The sequence below is a fragment of the Salmo trutta genome, chromosome 22 (genome assembly GCF_901001165.1).
Source record: "Salmo trutta chromosome 22, fSalTru1.1, whole genome shotgun sequence".
Classification (NCBI taxonomy): Eukaryota; Metazoa; Chordata; class Actinopteri; order Salmoniformes; family Salmonidae; genus Salmo; species Salmo trutta.
In genome coordinates this window covers 35,462,040-35,485,418 of record NC_042978.1, presented here as the reverse complement: position 1 = coordinate 35,485,418, position 23,379 = coordinate 35,462,040, and the positions used below count along the sequence as shown (strand labels likewise).

The following is a 23,379-nucleotide window of genomic DNA, read 5'->3' as shown; positions in this document are numbered from 1 at the left end:
CTCTACTCATTCCCTCACAACTTATTGTCTTTCTCTCCCTACTCCCCTCCCCTCCCATCTCCCCTACCCTCCCTCTCTCTGGCTCTCTGACCCCCCCTCCCCTTTCTCTCTGTAGGATCTTCCCTGAGTCCCTGCGTTGGCTCCTGGCCACCCAGCACTACCGCCGTTCTAAAGCCATGATGCTCTGCATCGCCAGGAAGAACCAGGTCGACATGACAACCGAGCCCAGTGGCGTTCTAACAGGTGAAGGAGATGGAGAGACAGGGAGGGGAGAGGTAGAGACAGAGAGTAAAAGGACAGATGGAGAGACAGGGAGGGGAGAGGTAGAGACAGAGAGTAAAAGGAGAGATGGAGAGACAGGGAGGGGAGAGGTAGAGACAGAGAGTAAAAGGAGAGATGGAGAGACAGGGAGGGGAGAGGTAGAGACAGAGAGTAAAAGGAGAGATGGAGAGACAGGGAGGGGAGAGGTAGAGACAGAGAGTAAAAGGAGAGATGAGAGACAGGGAGGGGAGAGGTAGAGACAGAGAGTAAAAGGAGAGATGGAGAGACAGGGAGGGGAGAGGTAGAGACAGAGAGTAAAAGGACAGGTGGAGAGACAGGGAGGGGAGAGGTAGAGACAGAGAGTAAAAGGAGAGATGGAGAGACAGGGAGGGGAGAGGTAGAGACAGAGAGTAAAAGGAGAGATGGAGAGACAGGGAGGGGAGAGGTAGAGACAGAGAGTAAAAGGAGAGATGGAGAGACAGGGAGGGGAGAGGTAGAGACAGAGAGTAAAAGGAGAGATGGAGAGACAGGGAGGGGAGAGGTAGAGACAGAGAGTAAAAGGAGAGATGGAGAGACAGGGAGGGGAGAGGTAGAGACAGAGAGTAAAAGGAGAGATGGAGAGACAGGGAGGGGAGAGGTAGAGACAGAGAGTAAAAGGAGAGATGGAGAGACAGGGAGGGGGGAGGTAGAGACAGAGAGTAAAAGGAGAGATGGAGAGACAGGGAGGGGAGAGGTAGAGAGAGAGTAAAAGGAGAGATGAGAGACAGGGAGGGGAGAGGTAGAGACAGAGAGTAAAAGGAGAGATGAGAGACAGGGAGGGGAGAGGTAGAGACAGAGAGTAAAAGGACAGGTGGAGAGACAGGGAGGGGAGAGGTAGAGACAGAGAGTAAAAGGACAGATGGAGAGACAGGGAGGGGAGAGGTAGAGACAGAGAGTAAAAGGAGAGATGGAGAGACAGGGAGGGGAGAGGTAGAGACAGAGAGAAAAGGGAGAGACAGAGAGGGAAAAGACACTGCATGTCAAAAAATAACTGTGTTCTGTCCATGGCCACTACACAGATCCCTGGTTTGCAGCTGATCATGCAGTATATACATATGGGATGTCTCACGTAGACTCAACAACACACCATTGTCTATTGCATTTACACTGATCATATTGTTGTTATAAACAACATGTAACTGCAGGTCTCTGATTTCAGTGATGAAATGTGTATGCTATGGATTCAGTCAGTCAGACACAGTGTCAAACACACACACACTCGTTCATTTTTATATGTGCAACTGCAGGGCTTTAGTTTCATATGATGAAATATATCTGCAAGGCTTGATGGCAGACACATACACTCTCCATGAGAAATGAGTTTAACGCAGGGAGCAGATTAATACAGCTGGATCAATAAAATAAAGTGTTTTATTTCAGATCTCATACACACACATCAACCCACAGAAGACCATTGCTGTATAATCTGTGTGGTGTGGATGCTGGCTCCATGTATGTGGTGCGTGCGTGCGTGCGTGTGTGTTGTTTCCTTGCCAGTGTAAAGGTCTCACAGTGTTCTATCTCACTATCAGAGCTGGAGCATGAGCTGCATAAGAAGCCAAAGAGGACCTGCATCGTCAAGATGACCAGCACTAGAAACCTGTGGAAGAACATTGTCGTGCTCTGTGTCAACTCGTAAGTCTGTCTGTGTGTGTGCGCATCTGTGTGTAATTGTATCGAAGGCAGTGGGTAATGTGCCAAACAGAGCATGAATTTCATATGAGTTAGGTTTCCCATTGAGAAACGGTACATTGTGGCTATGACAAGGCTGTGTGCTGGTATAGTTTGTGACTATGACAAGGCTGTGTTCCGGTAGTTTGTGGCTATGACAAGGCTGTGTGCCGGTATAGTTTGTGGCCATGACAAGGCTGTGTGCCGGTATAGTTTGTGGCTATGACAAGGCTGTGTGCTGGTATAGTTTGTGGCTATGACAAGGCTGTGTGCCGGTATAGTTTGTGGCTATGACAAGGCTGTGTGCTGGTATAGTTTGTGGCTATGACAAGGCTGTGTGCCGGTATAGTTTGTGGCTATGACAAGGCTGTGTGCAGGTATAGTTTGTGGCTATGACAAGGCTGTGTGCCGGTATAGTTTGTGGCTATGACAAGGCTGTGTGCCGGTATAGTTTGTGGCTATGACAACGCTGTGTGCCGGTATAGTTTGTGGCTACGACAAGGCTGTGTGCCGGTATAGTTTGTGGCTATGACAAGGCTGTGTACCGGTATAGTTTGTGGCTATGACAAGGCTGTGTGCCGGTATAGTTTGTGGCTATGACAAGGCTGTGTACCGGTATAGTTTGTGGCTATGACAAGGCTGTGTGCTGGTATAGTTTGTGGCTATGACAAGGCTGTGTGCCGGTATAGTTTGTGGCTATGACAAGGCTGTGTGCCGGTATAGTTTGTGGCTATGACAAGGCTGTGTGCCGGTATAGTTTGTGGCTATGACAAGGCTGTGTGCCGGTATAGTTTGTGGCTATGATAAGGCTGTGTGCCGGTATAGTTTGTGGCTATGACAAGGCTGTGTGCCGGTATAGTTTGTGGCTATGATAAGGCTGTGTGCCAGTATAGTTTGTGGCTATGACGTGTGTGTGTGTGTGTGTGTGTGTGTGTGTGTGTGTGTGTGTGTGTGTGTGTGTGTGTGTGTGTGTGTGTGTGTGTGTGTGTGTGTGTGTGTGTTTAACTATACTTGTGGGGACTTAGAATAGAAAACAAACAATCATTTGACCAACTTGGGACATTTTGACAGTCCCCATAAGGTCAAATGCTATTTCTAGGGGTTAAGGTTAGAATTAGTGTTAGGGTTGTCCCCGACTAAAACAAATCTTGGTCGACCGAGAGTTGTCTGTTCTCTTTTGATTGGTCGACATCTTAAAATTAGTATTTTTCCATATATAGACATACCCTATGTTTAAATCAAATCAACTATATGTAGGCTACTGAGCTTGTCTGATGCTTTGTGCACTGCGATGAAAATTGAAGATACACAAATTACTAAAGAGGGAGCCAGAGATCAATGTAGCCTAACCAGAAGAAACAAGCTGTTCCCAACCCTCCTCCTCCCACTGCTGCTGGCCTTCACAGATTCTGTGTTACCCTCCTGAAGTTGCCGGTATAGGCTACACCAGCGGTCGGCAAACTTATCCATTTAGCGTGCCAAGTTATGATTTTCAGATGCACATTTTTGTGGAACAGTTTCATTTAATTTATAATAAAGTCTTCATATCTCAAAGTAAATGTCATGTGGTTAATCAACATTATATGTAAATAAATGATACAAATCTAAAATTAACTTCCATTGCCAATATGTAAAAGTAGCCTACATAAAGACAAAAATAAAATCATTGCAGCCCGGGGAGGGTTTGACCGGCAGGGATGTTCTTGTTCCATCGCGAGACTCCACGGCTGCCAGGTGTAGGTGTTTGTATGGTGTTTCCTCCGACACATTGGTGCGGCTGGCTTCCGGGTTAAGCGGGCATTGTATCAAGAAGCAGTGCGGCTGGGTTGTGTTTCGGAAGACATTCGGCTCTCTACCTTCGCCTCTCCCGAGTCCGTACGGGAGTTGCAGCGATGGGACAAGACTGTAACTACCAATTGGATACCACGAAATTGGGGAGAAAAAGGGGTAACAAAAAATAATAAATGTACCACTGGTCGGAAAAAAAATTACTGATCAAACAATCAACCAGTCGACTAAATGGGGTCAGCACTGTTAGGGTTAGAATTAGGTTTAAGCTAGGGTTAGGGTTAGGTTTTGGGATTAGGGTAAGGTTTAAGGAAAATATGATTTTGAATGGGACTGAATTGTGTGTCCCCACAAGGTTAGTTATACAAGATTGTGTATAATATCTCCCTATACCCTCAGTATTGGTGGCATTTGGTATCCATCACTGCCTTGCTCTTAGTAATGATGAGTGTGTGTGTGTGTGTGTGTGTGTGTGTAATTGGTGGGATCTGCTCTCCCGCTTGGGAAACCACACACTGGTTAAATCAACGTTGTTCCAACCAACGTGAAATAGATATTGAATTGACGTCTTTGCCCAGTGGGCAATGTCTTAACCATTAGACCAGGAGAGAATACCCTTCCGCCAGAGAGTCCAACCTATGCTACATGTCTCTCTCTCCTCAGGTTGACTGGGTACGGTATCCACCACTGTTTTGCCCGCAGTATGATGGACCCGGAGGCTCCTGTGTCGGCCATGTTTCACGCTGACTACTACACTATGGCTGGCATCGCCGTAGCGACGTGCCTGGCGCTGTGCCCGGCCGTGGCATTCATGGGTCGTCGGGGCGGACTGCTCACCTTCATGATCATCACCGCCCTGGCGTCACTGCTGCAGCTGGGTCTGCTCAACTGTGAGTTGGAGACACACACACACACGTGTTATTCATACACACACAAATGAAACACATATATATATATATATACACACATCTTATCTCTATGAAATAAACATTTAGGTCAACCTTCAGTTTATGAAAGCCCATGTTTTGTCAGATGTTTTAACAAGTGACCAATGCTGGCATCCCCCTCATAATCCTTCATTCACAAATAGCTTCTTTACATGGGAAAAAACAAAGCAATAACATCCCATTATAATTTGAATCTGTCATAGACAAATGCCATACTCAAATAATGGACTTACAGTGCTTCAGAGAAGACTACTAGGAGAATGTCACTTTCTGCATCATTACCTCTGTTCTTCAGTCATTATATCAGATCAACAGTATCTGTCAGACAAATAATGAGCTCTTCTAATGGCTATGCTCATGCTAATTTTCTCTATTTTTCTTCCCCCCACCCTGGACTTTGTTTGAATATAGTGATTGGCAAGTACAGCCTTCGCCATGACACAGGTACAGTTTGACTTTAAAATCATACTCAGACCGATTGGAAGAATGCACTCATTGGTTCCAGGTATAACCCTTTAGGTTCCAGGTTAAACCCTTTAGGTTTCAGGTATAACCCTTTAGGTTCCAGGTATAACCTTTTAGGTTTCAGGTATAACCCTTTAGGTTCCAGGTATAACCTTTTAGGTTCCAGGTTAAACCCTTTAGGTTTCAGGTATAACCCTTTAGGTTCCAGGTATAACCCTTTAGGTTCCAGGTTAAACCCTTTAGGTTCCAGGTATAACCCTTTAGGTTCCAGGTATAACCCTTTAGGTTCCAGGTATAACCCTTTAGGTTCCAGGTTAAACCCTTTAGGTTTCAGGTATAACCCTTTAGGTTTCAGGTATAACCCTTTAGGTTCCAGGTTAAACACTTTAGGTTTCAGGTATAACCCTTTAGGTTCCAGGTTAAACCCTTTAGGTTCCAGGTTAAACCCTTTAGGTTTCAGGTATAACCCTTTAGGTTCCAGGTTAAACCCTTTAGGTTTCAGGTATAACCCTTTAGGTTCCAGGTTAAACCCTTTAGGTTCCAGGTATAACCCTTTAGGTTCCAGGTATAACCCTTTAGGTTCCAGGTATAACCCTTTAGGTTTCAGGTATAACCCTTTAGGTTCCAGGTATAACCCTTTAGGTTTCAGGTATAACCCTTTAGGTTCTAGGTATAACCCTTTAGGTTCTAGATATAACCCTTTAGGTTCCAGGTATAACCCTTTAGGTTTCAGGTATAACCCTTTAGGTTCCAGGTATAACCCTTTAGGTTCCAGGTATAACCGTTTAGGTTCCAGGTATAACCCTTTAGGTTCCAGGTATAACCCTTTAGGTTCCAGGTATAACCCTTTAGGTTCCAGGTATAACCCTTTAGGTTCCAGGTATAACCCTTTAGGTTTCAGGTATAACCCTTTAGGTTCCAGGTATAACCCTTTAGGTTCCAGGTATAACCCTTTAGGTTCCAGGTATAACCCTTTAGGTTTCAGGTATAACCCTTTAGGTTCCAGGTATAACCCTTTAGGTTCCAGGTATAACCCTTTAGGTTTCAGGTATAACCCTTTAGGTTTCAGGCATAACCCTTTAGGTTCTAGGTATAACCCTTTAGGTTCTAGATATAACCCTTTAGGTTCCAGGTATAACCCTTTAGGTTTCAGGTATAACCCTTTAGGTTCCAGGTATAACCCTTTAGGTTCCAGGTATAACCTTTTAGGTTCCAGGTATAACCCTTTAGGTTCTATGTATAACCCTTTAGGTTCCAGGTATAACCCTTTAGGTTCCAGGTATAACCCTTTAGGTTCCAGGTTAAACCCTTTAGGTTCCAGGTTAAACCCTTTAGGTTCTATGTATAACCCTTTAGGTTTCAGGTATAACCTTGGGACAGCCAAATAACTGTTTTTGGAACCTTTTTCTAAGAGCGTATGCCGGTCAGGTGCTCTACAGGCCAGCCTCAGGCTCCATCTGTTGATTTTGTGTTGTAGAATATACAAAACAGTCATTAAATAAAATGAATGGCTACTCAGTACACCACTGTGTTCGGTTTTTATTAAGTGAAATGTTTATACGTATGATGTATGTGTCTCACCTCTCGCGTGCCTCCTCCTCTTGTATGGTTAGTTCTGAGGGACACGCTAAACAGGAAGTTCTCTGTGGCATTCTCCATCATTGGAATGTTCTCCTCTCATGCCGTCAGCACCCTCAGCATCTTCTTCTGCGCTGAGATCACTCCCACCGTCATCAGGTAACACACACACCTATGTATGGTCTGACCGCACCCAGACACACACCTATGTATGGTCTGACCGCACCCACACACACCTATGTATGGTCTGACCGCACCCACACACACCTACAGTTATTTGATTCCTATAACTACACACTACAGGTGGTTGGTGGCACCTTAATTGGGGAGGATGGGCTTGTGGTAATGGCTGGAGCGGAACATGTGGAAAGGTATCAACAACATAACATCAACCACATGGACACCATTCCATTCGCTCCTTCCAGCCATTATGAGCCGTTCTCCCCTCAGCAGCCTCCACTGCTACTCACCAAGTTTTAGGTTTGTGTTAGAGTGGCCTACTAGCGCCATCTTGTGGTGTAGTCTGTATGTGTCATATAAATGCAATTTGACAGAGACTGCTGTTCTAGAATGTAGATCAGGGATGGGCAACTGGCGGCCCACGGACCAATTTGACAAGAACAACAAATATATGGATTTTGTTTTGGGGGGGGGGGGGACTCTGTCGGGGTCTCAACTTTTGTTGAGAGTTAGAATAATAAAATACGCAAGGCGCAATTTTGAAAATTGGTTGTGCATCAGCAGTTACTCAATTAGCTCGTCAGCAATAATTGTTTTGGGATTGGTAGTAGTCTAGCGGTCTGCTATCTAAACTTGTAGTAAGCATAGTGGAATTACTGACCAGGGTAGGCCCATTGCTCATCAGTGATCATATCAAAAACGGCAAACGTTTACCTCCCCTCTATAGCAAACTGGGTAGAATTGCAGGAAATTAAGTGTCAAACTGACTCTCCCCTGTCTCCCTTCCTCCCCCAGGGGTGGTGGTCTGGGCCTGGTCCTGGCCAGTGCTGGCTTCGGCATGCTGACGGCCCCCATCATGGAGCTCCACAACCAGAAGGGCTACTTCCTGCATCACATGATCTTCGCTGCCTGCACCCTGCTGTGCATCATCTGTCTGCTACTGCTGCCCGAGCCGCGCAACCAGCCCCTGCCAGAGAGCCTCGCGGACGGGGAGAGCTACACTCGCCAGCCCCTCCTCACCCACCGGCCTGGAGAGCAGCACCTCCTTCTCACCAAGCCTGGGGATAGGGACTTATACTCCCGGGTCCACGACACGCCGCGGCATCTTACGGCCACCGGGGGCGCCACAACAGCAGCGGCTACTGCTCTTGCAGCAGTACCGACGTCATATGCTACCAGAGGGGAGGTGATCGGTAATATTATGGTGTCAAATGGGGTGGGAGGGTCGTCGTAGCAGCAGACACACACAGAGGATAGGACGACACTGTGCTGCGGGGATGGCAGGGACTGTCCCACTCCTGGTCACTGTCATGACTGGCCTGGTCTGATGTGATCATTCAGTCAGGAGAACATGGAATAATTCTGCTTGTCAGATTCTTCCATGAGGAACTCTTTCATTTTAAAACTTTAAAAACATTCCCATTCTGGTGGGTTTAATGGACAAATGAATCCTCTCATTAGACTCATAATGCGATCTCTCCACGTTGTGTGAGTGCGAAAGGGGGAAATCGAGCTTCCCCAATCATGGGCATCCAAGATTTGGACCCCAAAAAAATATTACTATTCAGATGCCCCAGAAGGGCATCAATGGTTGGATTTAAATGGGTGGTAATGTAATATGGTGATGGGTTAGCCTGTAGAGTAGTGATTCTCTGCGTCCTAAATGTCACCATATTCCCTATATAGTGTACTGTTTTTGACCAGGGCCTGCATAGTGCACTACTCATGACCCGAGGCCTATCTATAGGGAATAGGGTACTATTTTGGACACTCGATATGATTTAGTAAGACTGAGGGCCTGCAGTAGAACAGGATCTTGGAACAAAATATGGAAAAGTATGTCTTTGCAATTAACTGAATCTCATTACAATGACTTACATGTATCAGTGCCCATAGGGTAGTTGTTGCCAAGGGTTGGCAGTGTGTAGAATGAGTACCATGGTTTCAGAATGGTTCCATGCTGAGGAGGGATGTCATGGTGTCTGTAAGTTATCAGCAGAGTAGTGTACTCAAACCACATAGAGACAAATGTATAGAGCAGCAGAGCAGACACTGTATTCTATATTTCATTTGAAACATCATGGCTTTCAACAGTGATGTGTGCTCTATGCATTTCATTTCCCTCTGCTTATTTTTTTGCACTAAAATTCAAAGTTAAATCAAATGTAATAAAATATTTGTCAGCCAACTTGTTTTAGGTGAAACTGCTGCGCTCTAAATTGAATAAAAGGGTAGGCCTATATACTGTAGCCTACTTGTGCCTCCCACCCCCCTGTCAAAAGTCCAAGTTGGCACTTTATCCTTAGTAGCAGTGGAATCAATGACTTTAGAAAACGGAGTATTGCTTCCCCCATTTAATGTTGGTGAATGATGGTTGTCAACACAATGCTATGTGAGTGACAGCCGGAAACCTAAAAACTGTGATGGAAAAGGATTTGAACTTGACCTTTTTATGGTGTTTTTATTTCTGTATTCTATGGTGTTGAGTGGACAATACTAGTTAGTTACTAGTATGTGCATAATATGTCCCAAATAGCACCCTATTCACTACATAGTACACTACTTCGTCAAAAGTAGTGCACTACATAGAGAATAGGGTACAATTTGAGATTGAGCCTGTCTCCACTATGAAACATGTTTCTGAATGGCTTTATCATGATGGTTCTTTTGTTTAAAAAAAATACAAAATAATAATAATAATTTTACAACTGGACAGGCGACTTTGAAAGAATCGTTCAGTAATTCAGTATTTATTTTTGTCATGTTGCCAAGGGCATTCTTGTTGCTTGAAATACCTCTTTAATTTTGCTAATTCTGACCTTTCCTGTCCCTGTTCTCAACACGGTGGTAAATAATGTTAGTAGTATATTGCTGTTTTTAGGACTTGTTTCAAGCTGTCTCTTTAGCACGGTTAAATAATGGCTGGCCATGCCACGAAGCACAATGTCTATCAGGGTTTTGAAATGGTTAGTGTCTAGTTTATTAGGCTAGTACAATAGTGTGATCTAGTTAGAACAGTTATGACTTACAGAGTATGTTTGTATACAAACTCTACTCTAACATGCAAATTATTAATACACACCTTACATTGGCGGCCTCAGGTGATTTTATTTGGCCCCCCAAGTTTTCTGAAAAGACTGCAGAAACACCAGCAAATCAGCTCCAACTGATTTTAATTTTAGAAGTCTGTTCCAAAGTATTCCCACACATAAGAGATATGGGACCATATACAAATGTAAACAAGGTTTGAAATGATTTGTTTTCGTCAAATATATCTATTTGGGCTTCTTTCAGTCTACAAATTCTTTTTAAGTATGATCCGGCCCCCTGACCATCCAGTCAAGAAAAATAAATCAGCCGCTGCTGAATCTAGTTAATGATCCCTGATGTATGGACTATCATATTTCATGTACTAGGCACATCAATTCGTTTCATTTGACAATTTGTCACACAATGCATAGATGACCTTAATAAGGCCAAGTATACTCACTACATTTCTACCATGAACCATATTTGATGCAAATGGCACATATTTTGACGGTGGACACCTTGTATTGTTTATTTGGTAGTTTGTAAATGTTTATCAATGAAATATTGTGGTAAAATAAATGAAATTCCATGAGTGATTGTCAAGCACTAATATTTTCTAAATGTTTTTTTTATATGATGCACTTGTACATATTAAAACCATAAATGTTGTTTTGATAATAAATAACTTAATTGTTTGTCAATAAATGAACACTATCAAGGTGATACATGTGATGTCTGTAGACTCAGTTTGTGGGTGGGCAGTGGGCACAGGAAATGTTGTGTGCACCTGCAGCCTCTAAACAGAGACAGTCTCAGGTTAGATCTCAAGCAAGTGCTAAAACAGCAAGTAACAAACAGTCTAGACAGGTAGGTAATGTTGTTCTCTCCATTGTATTATTTCGGTAAAAAGTCAATATAAATGGGGCAAAAGATTCAAATGTATCAGCGTGAACTTCCATCTCCTTCTTTATCCTATTCTCCACCAGCAGAGACAGGTTGGAGTCGGTCATGGGCAGATTGTAGCTCACAAACACCTGTTTCTTAGTCCTCTTAGCTGGACAACAAAGGATAAGGAGGACAGCTGGATTAGTGACGAGGACAGCTGGGTTAGTGATGTTTCAAATCGTGTAAACTGACACCAACAAAAGAGAATCATACTGGTTAGTGGTTTAAGTGTCTAGCTTTCTGTAAATGTTCTGATTCTGAATAACATATAGCAACTATAGTGAAGAAAAATATAAACTCAACATGTAAAGTGTTTGTCCCATGTTTCATGAGCTGAAATTAAAGATCCCACAAATGTTCAATACACATAAAAGCTTATTTATCTCAAATTTTGTGTACAAATTTGTTTACATCCCTGTTAGTGAGCATTTATCCTTTACCAAGATATGCCACACCTGTCAGGTGGATGGATTTAATCAAGAAGCTGATTAAACAGCACGATCATTACACAGGTGCACCTTCTACTGGGGAGAATAAAAAGCTACTCTAAAATGTGCAGTTTTGTCACACAACACAATGCCACAGATGTCTCATGCAATTGGCATGCTGACTGCAGGAATGTCCACCAGAGTCTTGACAGAGAATTGAATGTTAATTTCTCTACCAATGTTGTTTTAGAGAATTTGGCAGTACATCTAACCAGCATCACAACCACAGACCACACGTAACCACGCCATCCCAGGACCTCCACACCCAGCTTCTTCACCTGCAAAATCGTCCGAGACTAGCCACCTGGACAGCTGACAAAACTGAGGAGTATTTATTTCTGTATTAAAACCCTTTAGTGTGGAAAAACTCATTCTGATGGCTGGGCCTGGCTCCTCAGTGGGTGGGCTTATGCCCTCCCATCCATAGATTAGGGCCTCATTTATTTATTTCAATTGACTGACTTCCTTACATGAACTGTAACTCAGTAAAATTGTTGCATGTTGAGTTTATTTTTTGTTCAGAATAAATCGATGTATAATTGATTGTTAGACAAATTTGACTGTAAGCACAATGTTGTGGAATCTTGGATAAGTTTGTGTGTGTGTGTAAATATGTGGCCTGTCTTATGCTGCGTTCAAACAACTGGGAACTTGGAAATCTCTGATTCCGACTTCAGTGAGTTCAAGACAACTGCGAATTCAGAAAGAAACGAGGTCTGACCATAGCCTCAGGAAGTAGAGGTGTTGCAGCACCACCTGGAAAATCTGAATAAAAACAGTTAATACAAAAATATATATTTTTTAGTCCTGTATTTGCGGAGCGATATAGCTCCGTCTTTCTAGAGCTCTGACTTTGTGACCTGATGTTTTTTTCTCCAAATTCCCAGTTGTCTTCAAAGCACCATTATGATAGCGTGAAGCTGGACAATTACGTCACAGTATGTGGAGGATACAGACAATCTTCTGAGAGATAGGATATTGACAGGAAGATGAAGAAAGGGGTGCTTACTCAATCTCTGCGCCAGGGAATTCTGGGTGGTTTCAGATGGGACCCCAGGACTAAGGTAGACAGCGGCATCAAATCCTGAATACACACACACCTGATATAATAGCTAGCTACGTTAAAGTTAGAAACATTACACAGTGAAGCTAGCTAGCTTCCAATCTCTGTTAGCTAGTCTTCTCTGTAACAGTGTATTTGTTGTACAGTAGGCTACTCACAAATGTACTTTCCATTGAAACAGCCAAGTTGGACAAGTCCAGGGTTCGAGCCGACCAAAAGGGGGGAAAAACCATTAAGTTTCATGACGTGAAAGTGAACCGTTTGCTTCAGAATCTTCTCTGAGAAATCGTGCACTGTAATGGCATTGCCTACTGCTCCATATTCTGATACGTTCATTTTGAATAGCTGTTTGTAGGAAGACAAGAAGCTACGACGAAACGAGACGATTCATTTGAATTTGTTCAACCAACTCATGTGCGCCCGTAAACCAGAAGTCACTTCCTGGTTTCTGGAATGCGTAAGCAATCGATAGAAGCACTTGCACGTGATTCTGAACATCATGAGAAACATGATTGGCTAGCTGTGTATTGTTCCCGCCTCTGCTTGAATGCCATTCGGTCTTCAAAGTGTCAACATATTTTCGAAGCCGGAAATCTTTGCAAGCTCGGAACTTCGGCATGAAAAATGCTAAGGTGGTAAGAAGTTGACGAGTATCTTTAGGTTTAATTTAAGTTGTCAAAGCGTTAATGTTTCCTCAAAATGTCCAAAATACAGATGTTGAATCTGTTTATCACCGAACGGTTAACAACGGCAGCTGTTGAGCTATTTGGAGAAAATAAAACCGAGTACCATGACCGATTAAAATCAGCGGCAGTTGATATATTTAGGATAGTGGAAAAGACGATAATAGAGTACTTGGAGGAGATATCCAGCTCAAAGCAGGAGAATGGTCGTCTACGGAGGATTCTTCTGGATTTGGGAGCAGGTTTGTGACTAGTAAACAGCATACGATTAAAACAATACCGATGACTGCTAATGCACATATTCATCCACAGTTGCATTCGTCGCAGTAGCAGAAGGGCGGTAGACTGCCAGTCTTAAAGCGATGATGTCACTCTTTGCCACTCCAGAATGAGTCAGAACCAGTTTTTTTGTTGTTGCTAACATTCCAATCCTTGTATTCTGTGTTATTGCCAAACATTTTTGGCATGACAAGGAGTGGAATGTTAGCTCAAACAAACTGTATTTCCCCAGGTTAAGAAGCGGCGCATAGGCCTAAATAATTGTGAAGGTAGCCAACTTGAATTGATGTGAATTGTGTTTGAGTTATTTATCGAATGTGTAGAACCTTATTTCCCATCCTTCTCCCCAGACCCCCAGCAGCTAACTCGAGAGATTCCACCTAAGCAGCAACAACAACCACACTGTGAGCAGGAGTGGAGCCCCAGTCGGGTGCAGGAGGACACAGAGCACACATTGATTACAGAGCAACAGGAGGAACTCAAGGCCAGTCAGGATACCACAGAGGTCACACAGCTTATATTTCCTCCTCCCTATGTGGAAAGTGACTGTGATCAGGACAGTGAGAGGGACCCTCTACCCACCAACACCACTGTCGGAATCAAAACAGAACCTGATGATGGAGAGGACTACGGAGTATCAGAACCAATCATTGACTCTCAGCCCCTCTCTGACCTAGGTCTACATCCAGACTCTAAAGTCTGCACTGAGGCCAAGATAACCAGTGAGCTGAAAGCACCGTTGAGGGCTCACACAGAGAAGCGGTTACACATGTGTACTGTGTGCAGGAAGAGCTTCACCAGGGCAGGCCAGTTAAAAATACATCAGAGAATTATTCACATCGGTGAGAAACCATACAGCTGTACTGAATGTGGCAAATCATTCAACCACAAGGAAATCCTGGACAGGCATATAAACACTCACACAGGAGTGACACCATACAAATGCTCTGTGTGCAGTCAATGCTTCATTAGCAGAAGCCATTTAGGAAATCACCGGAAAATTCATCAGAAAGATGAAAAACCATATAAGTGCAAAGAATGTTCCAGGTCCTTCAAAGGCAAGGGAGCTCTGGTCAGGCATATGAAGACTCACAATGGAGAGAAACCGTATCAATGTTTTGAGTGTGACAAAGGTTTCACACGTCAGGGACACCTGACAGAGCATATGAGATCCCACACAGGAGGGGAGAGCCTATTTAAATGTCCTGTGTGTGAGAAATCCTGTATATCAGCTGTGGTTCTAAAACGCCATCAGCTAATTCACACCGGAGTGAAACCATGCAGCTGCCAAGAGTGTGGAAAAAGCTACAGTCTGAAGGCAACACTGAAAGAGCATATGAGGAGTCACACAGGGCAACGACTTCAGTGTCCTATGTGTGAAAAATGTTTCACATTTAAAGCAGGTCTAAGACAACACCTAAAAACTCACAATAGAGAGACACCATACGTGTGCAGCGATTGCAGTCAAAGTTTCAGCCGTAAATCGGACTTGATAGGGCATATGCGCACTCATACAGGAGAGCGATTATTCCGGTGCCTTCTATGTGAGAAATGCTTTATATCAGACTGTGATTTAAAACGGCACCAGCGGATCCACACCGGTGAGAAACCATACAGCTGCAAGGAATGCGACAAAAGCTTCACTCTTAAGGGAGGCCTGAAAACGCACATGAAGATACACACAACACGGAAACCCTACTGCTGCCATGAATGTGGCAAATGCTTCCTCCACAATACTAGACTGACAGACCACATGAGGAGCCACACAGGGGAGCAGCCATACAGGTGTGATGTCTGCGGGAAATGCTTTGTCTATTCGAGCGATTTGAAAAAGCATGAGAGAATTCACACAGGTGAGGAACCATATAGGTGTGTTGAATGTAACAAATGCTTCAACTACGAGGGCAATTTGCTAAGCCATATGAGGGTACACACAGGGGAGACAGGAGAGGAAGGAGAGGAGCCTCCAGCGTATCTCTGCAGCGATTGCGGCAAAAGCTTCCATCAGATGCGAAACCTTAAGCAGCATATGAAGAGTCACAAACAGAAGGCAATGCTGCAGTGCACAATGTGTGAAAAAGCTTTTCCAAAAGAAAGCCAACTCAAACTCCACGAGAGAATTCACACTGGAGAGAAACCGTACCTGTGTAACACTTGTGGAAAAAGCTTTAGCAGAAAGGAACACCTGAATGGTCACATGAGGACTCATTCTGGGGAGAAACCATACATGTGTCCTTCATGTGGTAAATGCTTTTTATCAACAAGCGATCTTAAACGCCATCAGAGAATTCACACTGGCGAGAAACCGTTTCGCTGTAACTATTGCGATAAATGCTTCAATCAGATGAGTTCCCTGAAATCACACATGAATAACATTCACAAGAGGGAGAGCATGTAGTTCTCGGTCAGGTGTAAAATGTGTCCATCAAAAGATGGATAGGCTCATTGTAACACACCGTTGTGCCTGTCAGAGAACACACTGTACATATGAAGAGTTCACTGGTTTTATAAAGACTGTTTACCAGCGCTGAAAGTATCATTCATTTTTTCCCACTACGGGACCTACATGTGCTTTTGCCTATAGACCCAATAAATGTATCGACCTAATCATGCAATTACATATAGAATTCCTATTAATTCAAAAGGATGTCTGTGGACCTAGTAAAGATTTTTCATAACTTTTAAAATGTATTAACTATTATTGTGGTATAAACACAACCAGTCATGATGTTTCTGATTGTCAAACAATCACTTCAAAGGGCTCCAAGCTCATCCACTCAACATATTTCCAGCCTCCAAACCAGTGGTTGACTTGGGCAGGACCTCACCGGAACTGAGTACTGGTACTTCAAATGTTCTAGCTCCTGTTCCTCTATAGAATATTAGCTCAAACGTACCGGAACCTATTTCAGTCCAAGTCGAGCACTGCTCCAAACAGTGGTGACTGGAAAGAGTCATCTGTTACACAAAACACCAAAAAGTCTAATGACATTTGGTGATTGTCATTAGGCCAGCATTGATGTGTCCACTGCTGTCTGCACGCGTCTGTCGGCCACTCCTCTCTACCTTGGCAAAATGTCAGTGGTCTCATCTGTCCACATCGCATATTGGAGCATAGGCTATACCACCAGTTTAAGTCAATTTGCTCATTTTCTTGACATTTTGTTTTAATCATTGTGATAGATTCATGTTTAACTGGTACGGCGTACCCAAACTATTTATTTTGCTGGGACGCCGTACCGAACCACCTTACTTTCACCCCTGCTGTTTACTAAATATGTCTGATTAAAATTGTAATTGAATGACTATCATTTTCCAACTTTTCTTTTGCTTTGTTTTACATGGCATAACAGTTGGTGCAAATGCAACATTTACATAACATGCCATATATGACACACAACAGTACAAAACAGAGGACTGGTCACAATACAAAATGATGCAAAAAGTTACACAAGGAATTAATACATAACATTTGCAATAGTCATGTGGATGTGTATTTATTTTGGCTCATATACCAGTAAGTCAGTTAATTAATGGACCAGACTCTGATTATTATTGTTGCTTGCTATAGTGCTCCTTCAATGTTGTCCACTCTTGAACACAGACCCAGGCCTGAAAGCTTTTCATTTCCTGTGGGTGCAGTACTTGTGTAACTGAATTGGCACCCTAATCCCTACATACTGCACTACTTTTGACCAGGGTCCTAGTCAAAAGTAGTGCAAAATGTTAAGCAGCGTCCCAAATGGCACCCTATTCCTATGTCCATCACTGGTTCAGGAAGTCTTCAACGAGCTTGTTGAACTTGGCAGCAAACCTCAGGTGTAGGTTGTGTTTCCCTTCCGGCATCAGATGCAACCTGGACACCGAAGAAGATGTTACAGTGGAGGTTGTACGTATCATTAGTGGTTGTAGTTAAACATTGACACAGAAATGATGTACAGTTAGCATGTATTTTCATACAATGCTTCTATAAGAGAGAAAAACATACAGAAGGGAGGATAGGAAAACAAAAGAAGGAATGCAATGGGGGAATCAGCTCACCTTGAACCCTTGATGTGTTTGAGGAGATACTGAGGGTGGAAGCTGGGCACCATGGGATCCTTCTCTCCGTGGATGATGAGAGAGGGACAGCTGATCTGAGGCAGCAGCTCCATACAGATGCTTCCTGAACAATACAGGACAGACAGAACACAAGTCTAAGGATCTATACAGATACTGCCTAACACAGGAACTGACAAGTGGAACTGGAAAATTGGAATCTTTGCTGCAAAGATGTTGCTGCCCTTACCTTCTGGTCTCTGGGCGAACTGTCCAATCCCATCCACCCATCCTTCCCAGGTCTTAATGAAGAGCTCTGCCCCATACACTTCCTCCATGGGCCTCCTCATCCTCTCACTCCACTGAGACACATCACGGATCGCTGAATCAAATCAAATGTATTTATATAGCCCTTCTTACGTCAGCTGATATCTCAAAGTGCTGTACAGAAACCCAGCCTAAAACCCCAAACAGCAAGCAATGCAGGTGTAGAAGACACATGGACACACACAGGCTGTATTACACAAACCCAGACACATGCGGAGCTGCCTCATCCAGTCTCTCCAAAGCATGCTCGCACACACCAATAAGAAGACCTCACCATTGTAGATCTTTACATCTTGTGGTGAGACATATGCATTGGAGCCCCACACCACCATCTTCTTGACCAGGGAGGGGTTCCTGGCTGCTGCGATCAGAGCAGTAATGCCTCCGTCACTCCAGCCCAGCAGAGAGAACCTTGGAAATCTCAAAGCCTACCATGGGAAAGACATTCACAGATAAGCAATGAAGGAAAAGACACACACACGTTCACAGATAAGCAATGAAGGAAAAGACACACGTTTACAGATAAGCAATGAGGGAAAAGGCATACACACGTTCACAGATAAGCAATGAAGGAAAAGACACGTTTACAGATAAGCAATGAGGGAAAAGGCATACACACGTTCACAGATAAGCAATGAGGGAAAATAATACAGACATTCACAGATAAGCAATGAGGGAAAATAATACAGACATTCACAGATAAGCAATGAGGGAAAAGGCATACACACGTTCACAGATAAGCAATTAAGGGAAAAGCATACAGTCGTGGCCAAAAGTTTTGAGAATGACACATTAATTTTCACAAAGTTTGCTGCTTCAGTGTCTTTAGATATTTTTGTCAGATGTTACTATGGAATACTGAAGTATAATTACAAGCATTTCATAAGTGTCAAATGCTTTTATTGACAATTACATGAAGTTGATGCAAAGAGTCAATATTTGCAATGTTGACCCTTTTTCAAGACCTCTGCAAACCACCCTGGCATGCTGTCAATTAACCTCTGGGCCACATCCTGACTGATGGCAGCCCATTCTTGCATAATCAATGCTTGGAGTTTGTCAGAATTTGTGGGGTTTTGTTTGTCCACCCGCCTCTTGAGGATTGACAACAAGTTCTCAATGGAATTAAGGTCTGGGGAGTTTCCTGGCCATGGACCCAAAATATCGATGTTTTGTTCCCCAAGCTACTTAGTTATCACTTTTGCCTTATGGCAAGGTGCTCCATCATGCTGGAAAAGGCATTGTTCATCACCAAACTGTTCCTGGATGGTTGGGAGAAGTTGCTCTCGGAGGATGTGTTGGTACCATTCTTTATTCATGGCTGTGTTCTTAGGCAAAATTGTGAGTGAACCCACTCCCTTGGCTGAGAAGCAACCCCACACATGAATGGTCTCAGGATGCTTTACTGTTGGGATGACACAGGACTGATGGTAGCGCTCACCTTGTCTTCTCTGGACAAGCTTTTTTCCAGATGCCCCAAACAATTGGAAAGGGGATTCATCAGAGAAAATGACTTTACCCCAGTCCTCAGCAGTCCAGTCCCTGTATCTTTTGCAGAATATCAGTCTGTCCCTGATGTTTTTCCTGGAGAGAAGTGTCTTCTTTGCTGCCCTTCTTGACACCAGGCAATCCTCCAAAAGTCTTTGCCTCACTGTGCGTCCAGATGGACTCACACCTGCCTGCTGCCATTCCTGAGCAAGCTCTGTACTGGTGGTGCCCTGATCCCGCAGCTGAATCAACTTTAGGACACGGTCCTGGCGCTTGCTGGACTTTCTTGGGCGCCCTGAAGCCTTCTTCACAACAATTGAACCGCTCTCCATGAAGTTCTTGATGATCTGATAAATGGTTGATTTAGGTGCAATCTTACTGGCAGCAATATCCTTGCCTGTGAAGCCCTTTTTGTGCAAAGCAATGATGGCGGCACGTGTTTCCTTTCAGGTAATCATGGTTGACAGAGGAAGAACAATGATTCCAAGCACCACCCTCCTTTTGAAGCTTCCAGTCTGTTATTCAAACTCAATCAGCATGACAGTGATCTCCAGCCTTTTCCTCGTCAACACTCACACCTGTGTTAACGAGAGAATCACTGACATGATGTCAGCTGGTCCTTTTGTGGCAGGGCTGAAATGCAATGGAAATGTTTTTGGGGGATTCAGTTCATTTGCATGGCAAAGAGGGACTTTGCAATTAATTGCAATTCATCTGATCACTCTTCATAATATTCTGGAGTATATGCAAATTGCCATCATACAAACTGAGGCAGCAGACTTTCTGAAAATTAATATTTGTGTCATTCTCAAAACTTTTGGCCACGACTGTACACACGTTCACAGAAAAGCAATGAGGGAAAAGGCATACACACATTCACAGATAAGCAATGAGGGAAAAGACACAGACGTTCACAGATAAGCAATGAGGGGAAAAACATACATGTTCACAGATAAATAAGGAAATCTACTTGGCTGACTGTCCTCACATACAAAGAGCAAGAGGCAACTGTGTAGTTCATGCTCTCCAGAGTAGTCCTGTTTCTCTGTGTTGCGGAGAAAGTCACTATAATCTTGTGTGCTGACTTTACAGTTGCGGAATACGCAATATTAAGAGACACACTCTACATACCCTGTACAGCAACATTTTAAAGCATCTTCCCAATGTGATTCCTGATTGGTTTGACTCTGACCTGCATCAGGTCCACAGCGTCCTTGGCGTCCCTCTCAAAGAAGTCCAGAGGGAAGTCTCTCTCCGGGGGGCGGGAGTTTCCGTACCCGCGAGGGTCCCAACCAATCACAGTGAAGTGGTCCTTACTCAAAGACTTCAGCTGCGGCCCAAAGTCAGTCTGAGCACTTCCTGTTACAGGAACGCACACTGCTGGTAACCAACATTATAGAGGGTCTATGCCTGTTCTGATGAGGACCCAAAACAACTTACTATGTGTTTTTATGAAGTTTTCTATACCGTAGGCCAGGTATTCCCAAACTGGGGTACGTGCAATGCCGTCGGGGGTACGCCAAATAAAAATGTGATTCACATAAAAAAAATATATAAAAAATGATATATAAAAAAAATCCCTTCACATTTTCAAACAGTACATTTATATTTTCCAACGGGGCTATACATTTGAAGGTTAATGAGAAGGGTCTGCTTGAAAGGATGCACATAACTCTGCAATGTTGGGTTGTATTGGAGAGTCTCAAACTTTAATCATTTTCCACGCACAGTCTGTGCCTGTATTTAGTTTTCAGGCTAGTGAGGGCCGAGAATCCACTCTCACATAGGTACGTGGTTGCAAAGGGCATCAGTGTCTTAACAGCGCGATTTGCCAAGGCAAAAAACTCTGAGCGCAGCCCTATCAAGAAATCTGGAAGTGGCTTCTGATTAAATTCAATTTTCACAGAACCGCTTGTTGCAATTTCGATGAGGCTCTCTTGTTCAGATATCGGTAAGTGGACTGGAGGCAGGGCATGAAAGGGATAACGAATACAGTTGTTTGTGTCGTCCGTTTTGGGAAAGTACCTGCGTAATTGCGCACCCATCTCACTCAGGTGCTTCGCTATATCACATTTGACATTGTCCGTAAGCTTGAGTTCATTTGCACACTAAAAAAATCATACAATGATGGAAAGACCTGTGTGATGTCCTTGTTAATGCAGACAGAAAAGAGCTCCAACTTCTTAATCATAGCCTCAATTTCATCCCGCACATTGAATATAGTTGCAGAGTCCCTGTAATCCTAGATTCAGATCATTCAGGTGAGAAAAAACATCACCCAGATAGGCCAGTCGTGTGAGAAACTCGTCATCATGCAAGTGGTCAGACAAGGGAAAATTACAGTGGCAAAAAAAAGTATGTGAACCCTTTAGAATTACCTGGATTTCTGCATAAATTAGGCAGAAAATGTGATCTGATCCTCATCTTAGGCACAACAATAGACGAACACAGTGTACTTAAACTAATAAAACACAAATTATTGTATTTTTGTCTATATTGAATACATAATTTAAACATTCACAGAGTAAGGTTGGTAAAAGTATGTGAACCCCTAGGCTAATGACTTTTCCAAAACCTAATTGGAGTCAGCTAACCTGGAGTCCAATCAATGAGACAAGATTGGAGATGTTGATGCTCTGATGGGCAGATGCCTTAATCAGTAGTGTGACGTATGATTTAGGCTACTCCATATTTGAAAGAGATCATCATCTACAACTTTAGACAGTCAATGGACAAGGTTTGGGGAAGTGACAGAGGGTGGCAGTGTTGTGCACCAGACACTTATAGCCTGGGGACCATGTTACTAGTGTTGTTACCTACCCAGAGCTCCAGGCAGTAGTAAAACAGCATGGTCTCCTTTTCCAGTCTGCTGGTAGAACAGATCCACCCCATTCACACGCTCTCTGCCTGATACCACTGACGTACTGAAGGGAAAACAAACACAATTAGACAGATTATCTACTTGATGAATAAAGACTGACAATTCATGTGTATTTTAACTGATAATCTATGAATCTAGTATCATGATCAGCTATGAAAAGCCAACTGACATTTTCTCCTGAGGTGCTGACCTGTTGCACCCTCTACAACCATGAACGTTTGAACATTTTAGCCATGTACTGTTATAATCTCCACCCGGCACAGCCAGAAGAGGCTTTGCCACCCCTCAGAGCCTGGTTACTCGCTAGGTTTCTTCCTAGGGAGTTTGTCGTAGCCACCGTGCTTCTACACCTACATTGCTTGCTGTTTGGGGTTTTAGGCTGTGTTTCTGTATAGCACTTTGTGACATCGGCTGACGTAAAATGGCCTTTATAAATACATTTGAAATTTGACTGATCTCAAACCAAATGTATATTACATTTCATACGCTGCAACTGGAACCTGAGATTGGTAAATAGCGCCATCGTCTGTCAATATATTAAACTGCACCGATAGCCAGACAACGTGCATGACAGCTGTATTGGAGGCATAGACTATTCTAAGTATTTTCATTGCTAACCACGAACCATTGTTGTAATATCTGCAAATAATTATCTAGCTAAGTTAGCTACCGTAGAATGCACATCGTGTTTACGGACACTTGAACTGCATGTATTACCAGTAGAGCTGGACTCCTTGCATAGCCTTTTTGGTAACAGCGTTGCGAAGTCCTCTTCCCCAGAATAACATCGCCATTTCGTTGACAAAACGTTTCTAAATGGGTTTCACCTCACACAATTTCTCATTTAACTTTGTCACAGCTGAACTGTACTGACAGGTAAACGTGTAAAGCAAAGTTTGTTTTGGTGAAGAACCTTGAAGCTTGAAGAACCTGCCGACACTTTCGACAAGTGTGCGTTTTGGCGAAAGTACGGAGGCAAATCTTTCCCTAGCTCATATTAGCCAAAGGGTCATGCTTGATGGGATACAGCTCTTGTTAAATTAACGTCAAAATTGAAATTTTAACACTTTTTCCTTATCTTAGCCAAATTCTCCTAACCTGTTACGTTAATTATCATAACATGCTGTTTGAGTTCTAGCCTGCTGTTTGAGTTCTAGCCATCACCTTAGCAAAAATGTTCTATTATAGTGACAAGATAGTCAAGTGACCGCTCTAATGGAAATTACAT

General features: G+C 43.4%; 3 protein-coding genes and 1 long non-coding RNA gene across 5 annotated transcripts in view; 2 read left to right on the top strand and 2 right to left on the bottom strand.

The window, feature by feature from the left end:
• Positions 1–10,682, top strand: part of LOC115158644 (solute carrier family 22 member 23) — a 43,882-nt gene extending 33,200 nt beyond the window's left edge. The window contains exons 5-10 of the mRNA XM_029707829.1: positions 116–243; positions 1,833–1,935; positions 4,423–4,649; positions 5,118–5,150; positions 6,785–6,908; positions 7,725–10,682. Coding sequence (XP_029563689.1) covers positions 116–243; positions 1,833–1,935; positions 4,423–4,649; positions 5,118–5,150; positions 6,785–6,908; positions 7,725–8,163 — 1,054 coding nt within the window. The 3' untranslated portion in view covers positions 8,164–10,682. The remainder of the gene's footprint in view (positions 1–115; positions 244–1,832; positions 1,936–4,422; positions 4,650–5,117; positions 5,151–6,784; positions 6,909–7,724) is intronic.
• A 151-nt stretch (positions 10,683–10,833) lies between these two features.
• Positions 10,834–13,061, bottom strand: LOC115158646 (uncharacterized). The gene is made up of 3 exons (XR_003868704.1): positions 12,614–13,061; positions 12,402–12,476; positions 10,834–11,013 (listed from the first exon to the last, which is right to left on the bottom strand). It is a non-coding gene; the product is annotated as an uncharacterized LOC115158646 (long non-coding RNA).
• LOC115158643 (oocyte zinc finger protein XlCOF6) lies at positions 13,049–16,723 on the top strand. The gene is made up of 2 exons (XM_029707828.1): positions 13,049–13,380; positions 13,768–16,723. Exons 1-2 carry the CDS (start codon positions 13,155–13,157, stop codon positions 15,813–15,815), a joined length of 2,274 nt encoding a protein of 757 aa, XP_029563688.1. The 5' UTR covers positions 13,049–13,154; the 3' UTR covers positions 15,816–16,723.
• A 19-nt stretch (positions 16,724–16,742) lies between these two features.
• Positions 16,743–23,119, bottom strand: bphl (biphenyl hydrolase like). Of its 2 annotated transcripts, none has more exons than XM_029707832.1 (7): positions 22,869–23,117; positions 22,091–22,194; positions 20,463–20,629; positions 18,057–18,210; positions 17,706–17,837; positions 17,459–17,582; positions 16,743–17,273 (listed from the first exon to the last, which is right to left on the bottom strand). In XM_029707832.1, the coding sequence occupies exons 1-7, from the start codon at positions 22,943–22,945 to the stop codon at positions 17,183–17,185; spliced, it is 849 nt and encodes a 282-aa protein (XP_029563692.1). In that variant the 5' UTR covers positions 22,946–23,117; the 3' UTR covers positions 16,743–17,182. The 2 variants fall into 2 exon arrangements, with proteins under 2 accessions (XP_029563692.1, XP_029563691.1); XM_029707831.1 differs by having other exon boundaries at positions 16,889–17,273; positions 20,463–20,647; positions 22,869–23,119.
• Between the last annotated feature and the right edge of the window lie 260 nt (positions 23,120–23,379).

Excerpts from the sequence above, each read along its gene's own strand:
- LOC115158643 (XM_029707828.1), top strand. The coding sequence starts at position 13,155 with ATGTCCAAAATACAGATGTTGAATCTGTTTATCACCGAACGGTTAACA. Across the intron at positions 13,381-13,767 it reads TCTTCTGGATTTGGGAGCAG|ACCCCCAGCAGCTAACTCGA; the intron begins GTTTGTGACTAG and ends CCTTCTCCCCAG.
- bphl (XM_029707831.1), bottom strand. The coding sequence starts at position 22,945 with ATGGCGATGTTATTCTGGGGAAGAGGACTTCGCAACGCTGTTACCAAA. Across the intron at positions 22,195-22,868 it reads CAAGGAGTCCAGCTCTACTG|TACGTCAGTGGTATCAGGCA; the intron begins GTAATACATGCA and ends TTTTCCCTTCAG. Across the intron at positions 17,838-18,056 it reads AGATGTAAAGATCTACAATG|CGATCCGTGATGTGTCTCAG; the intron begins GTGAGGTCTTCT and ends GATTTGATTCAG.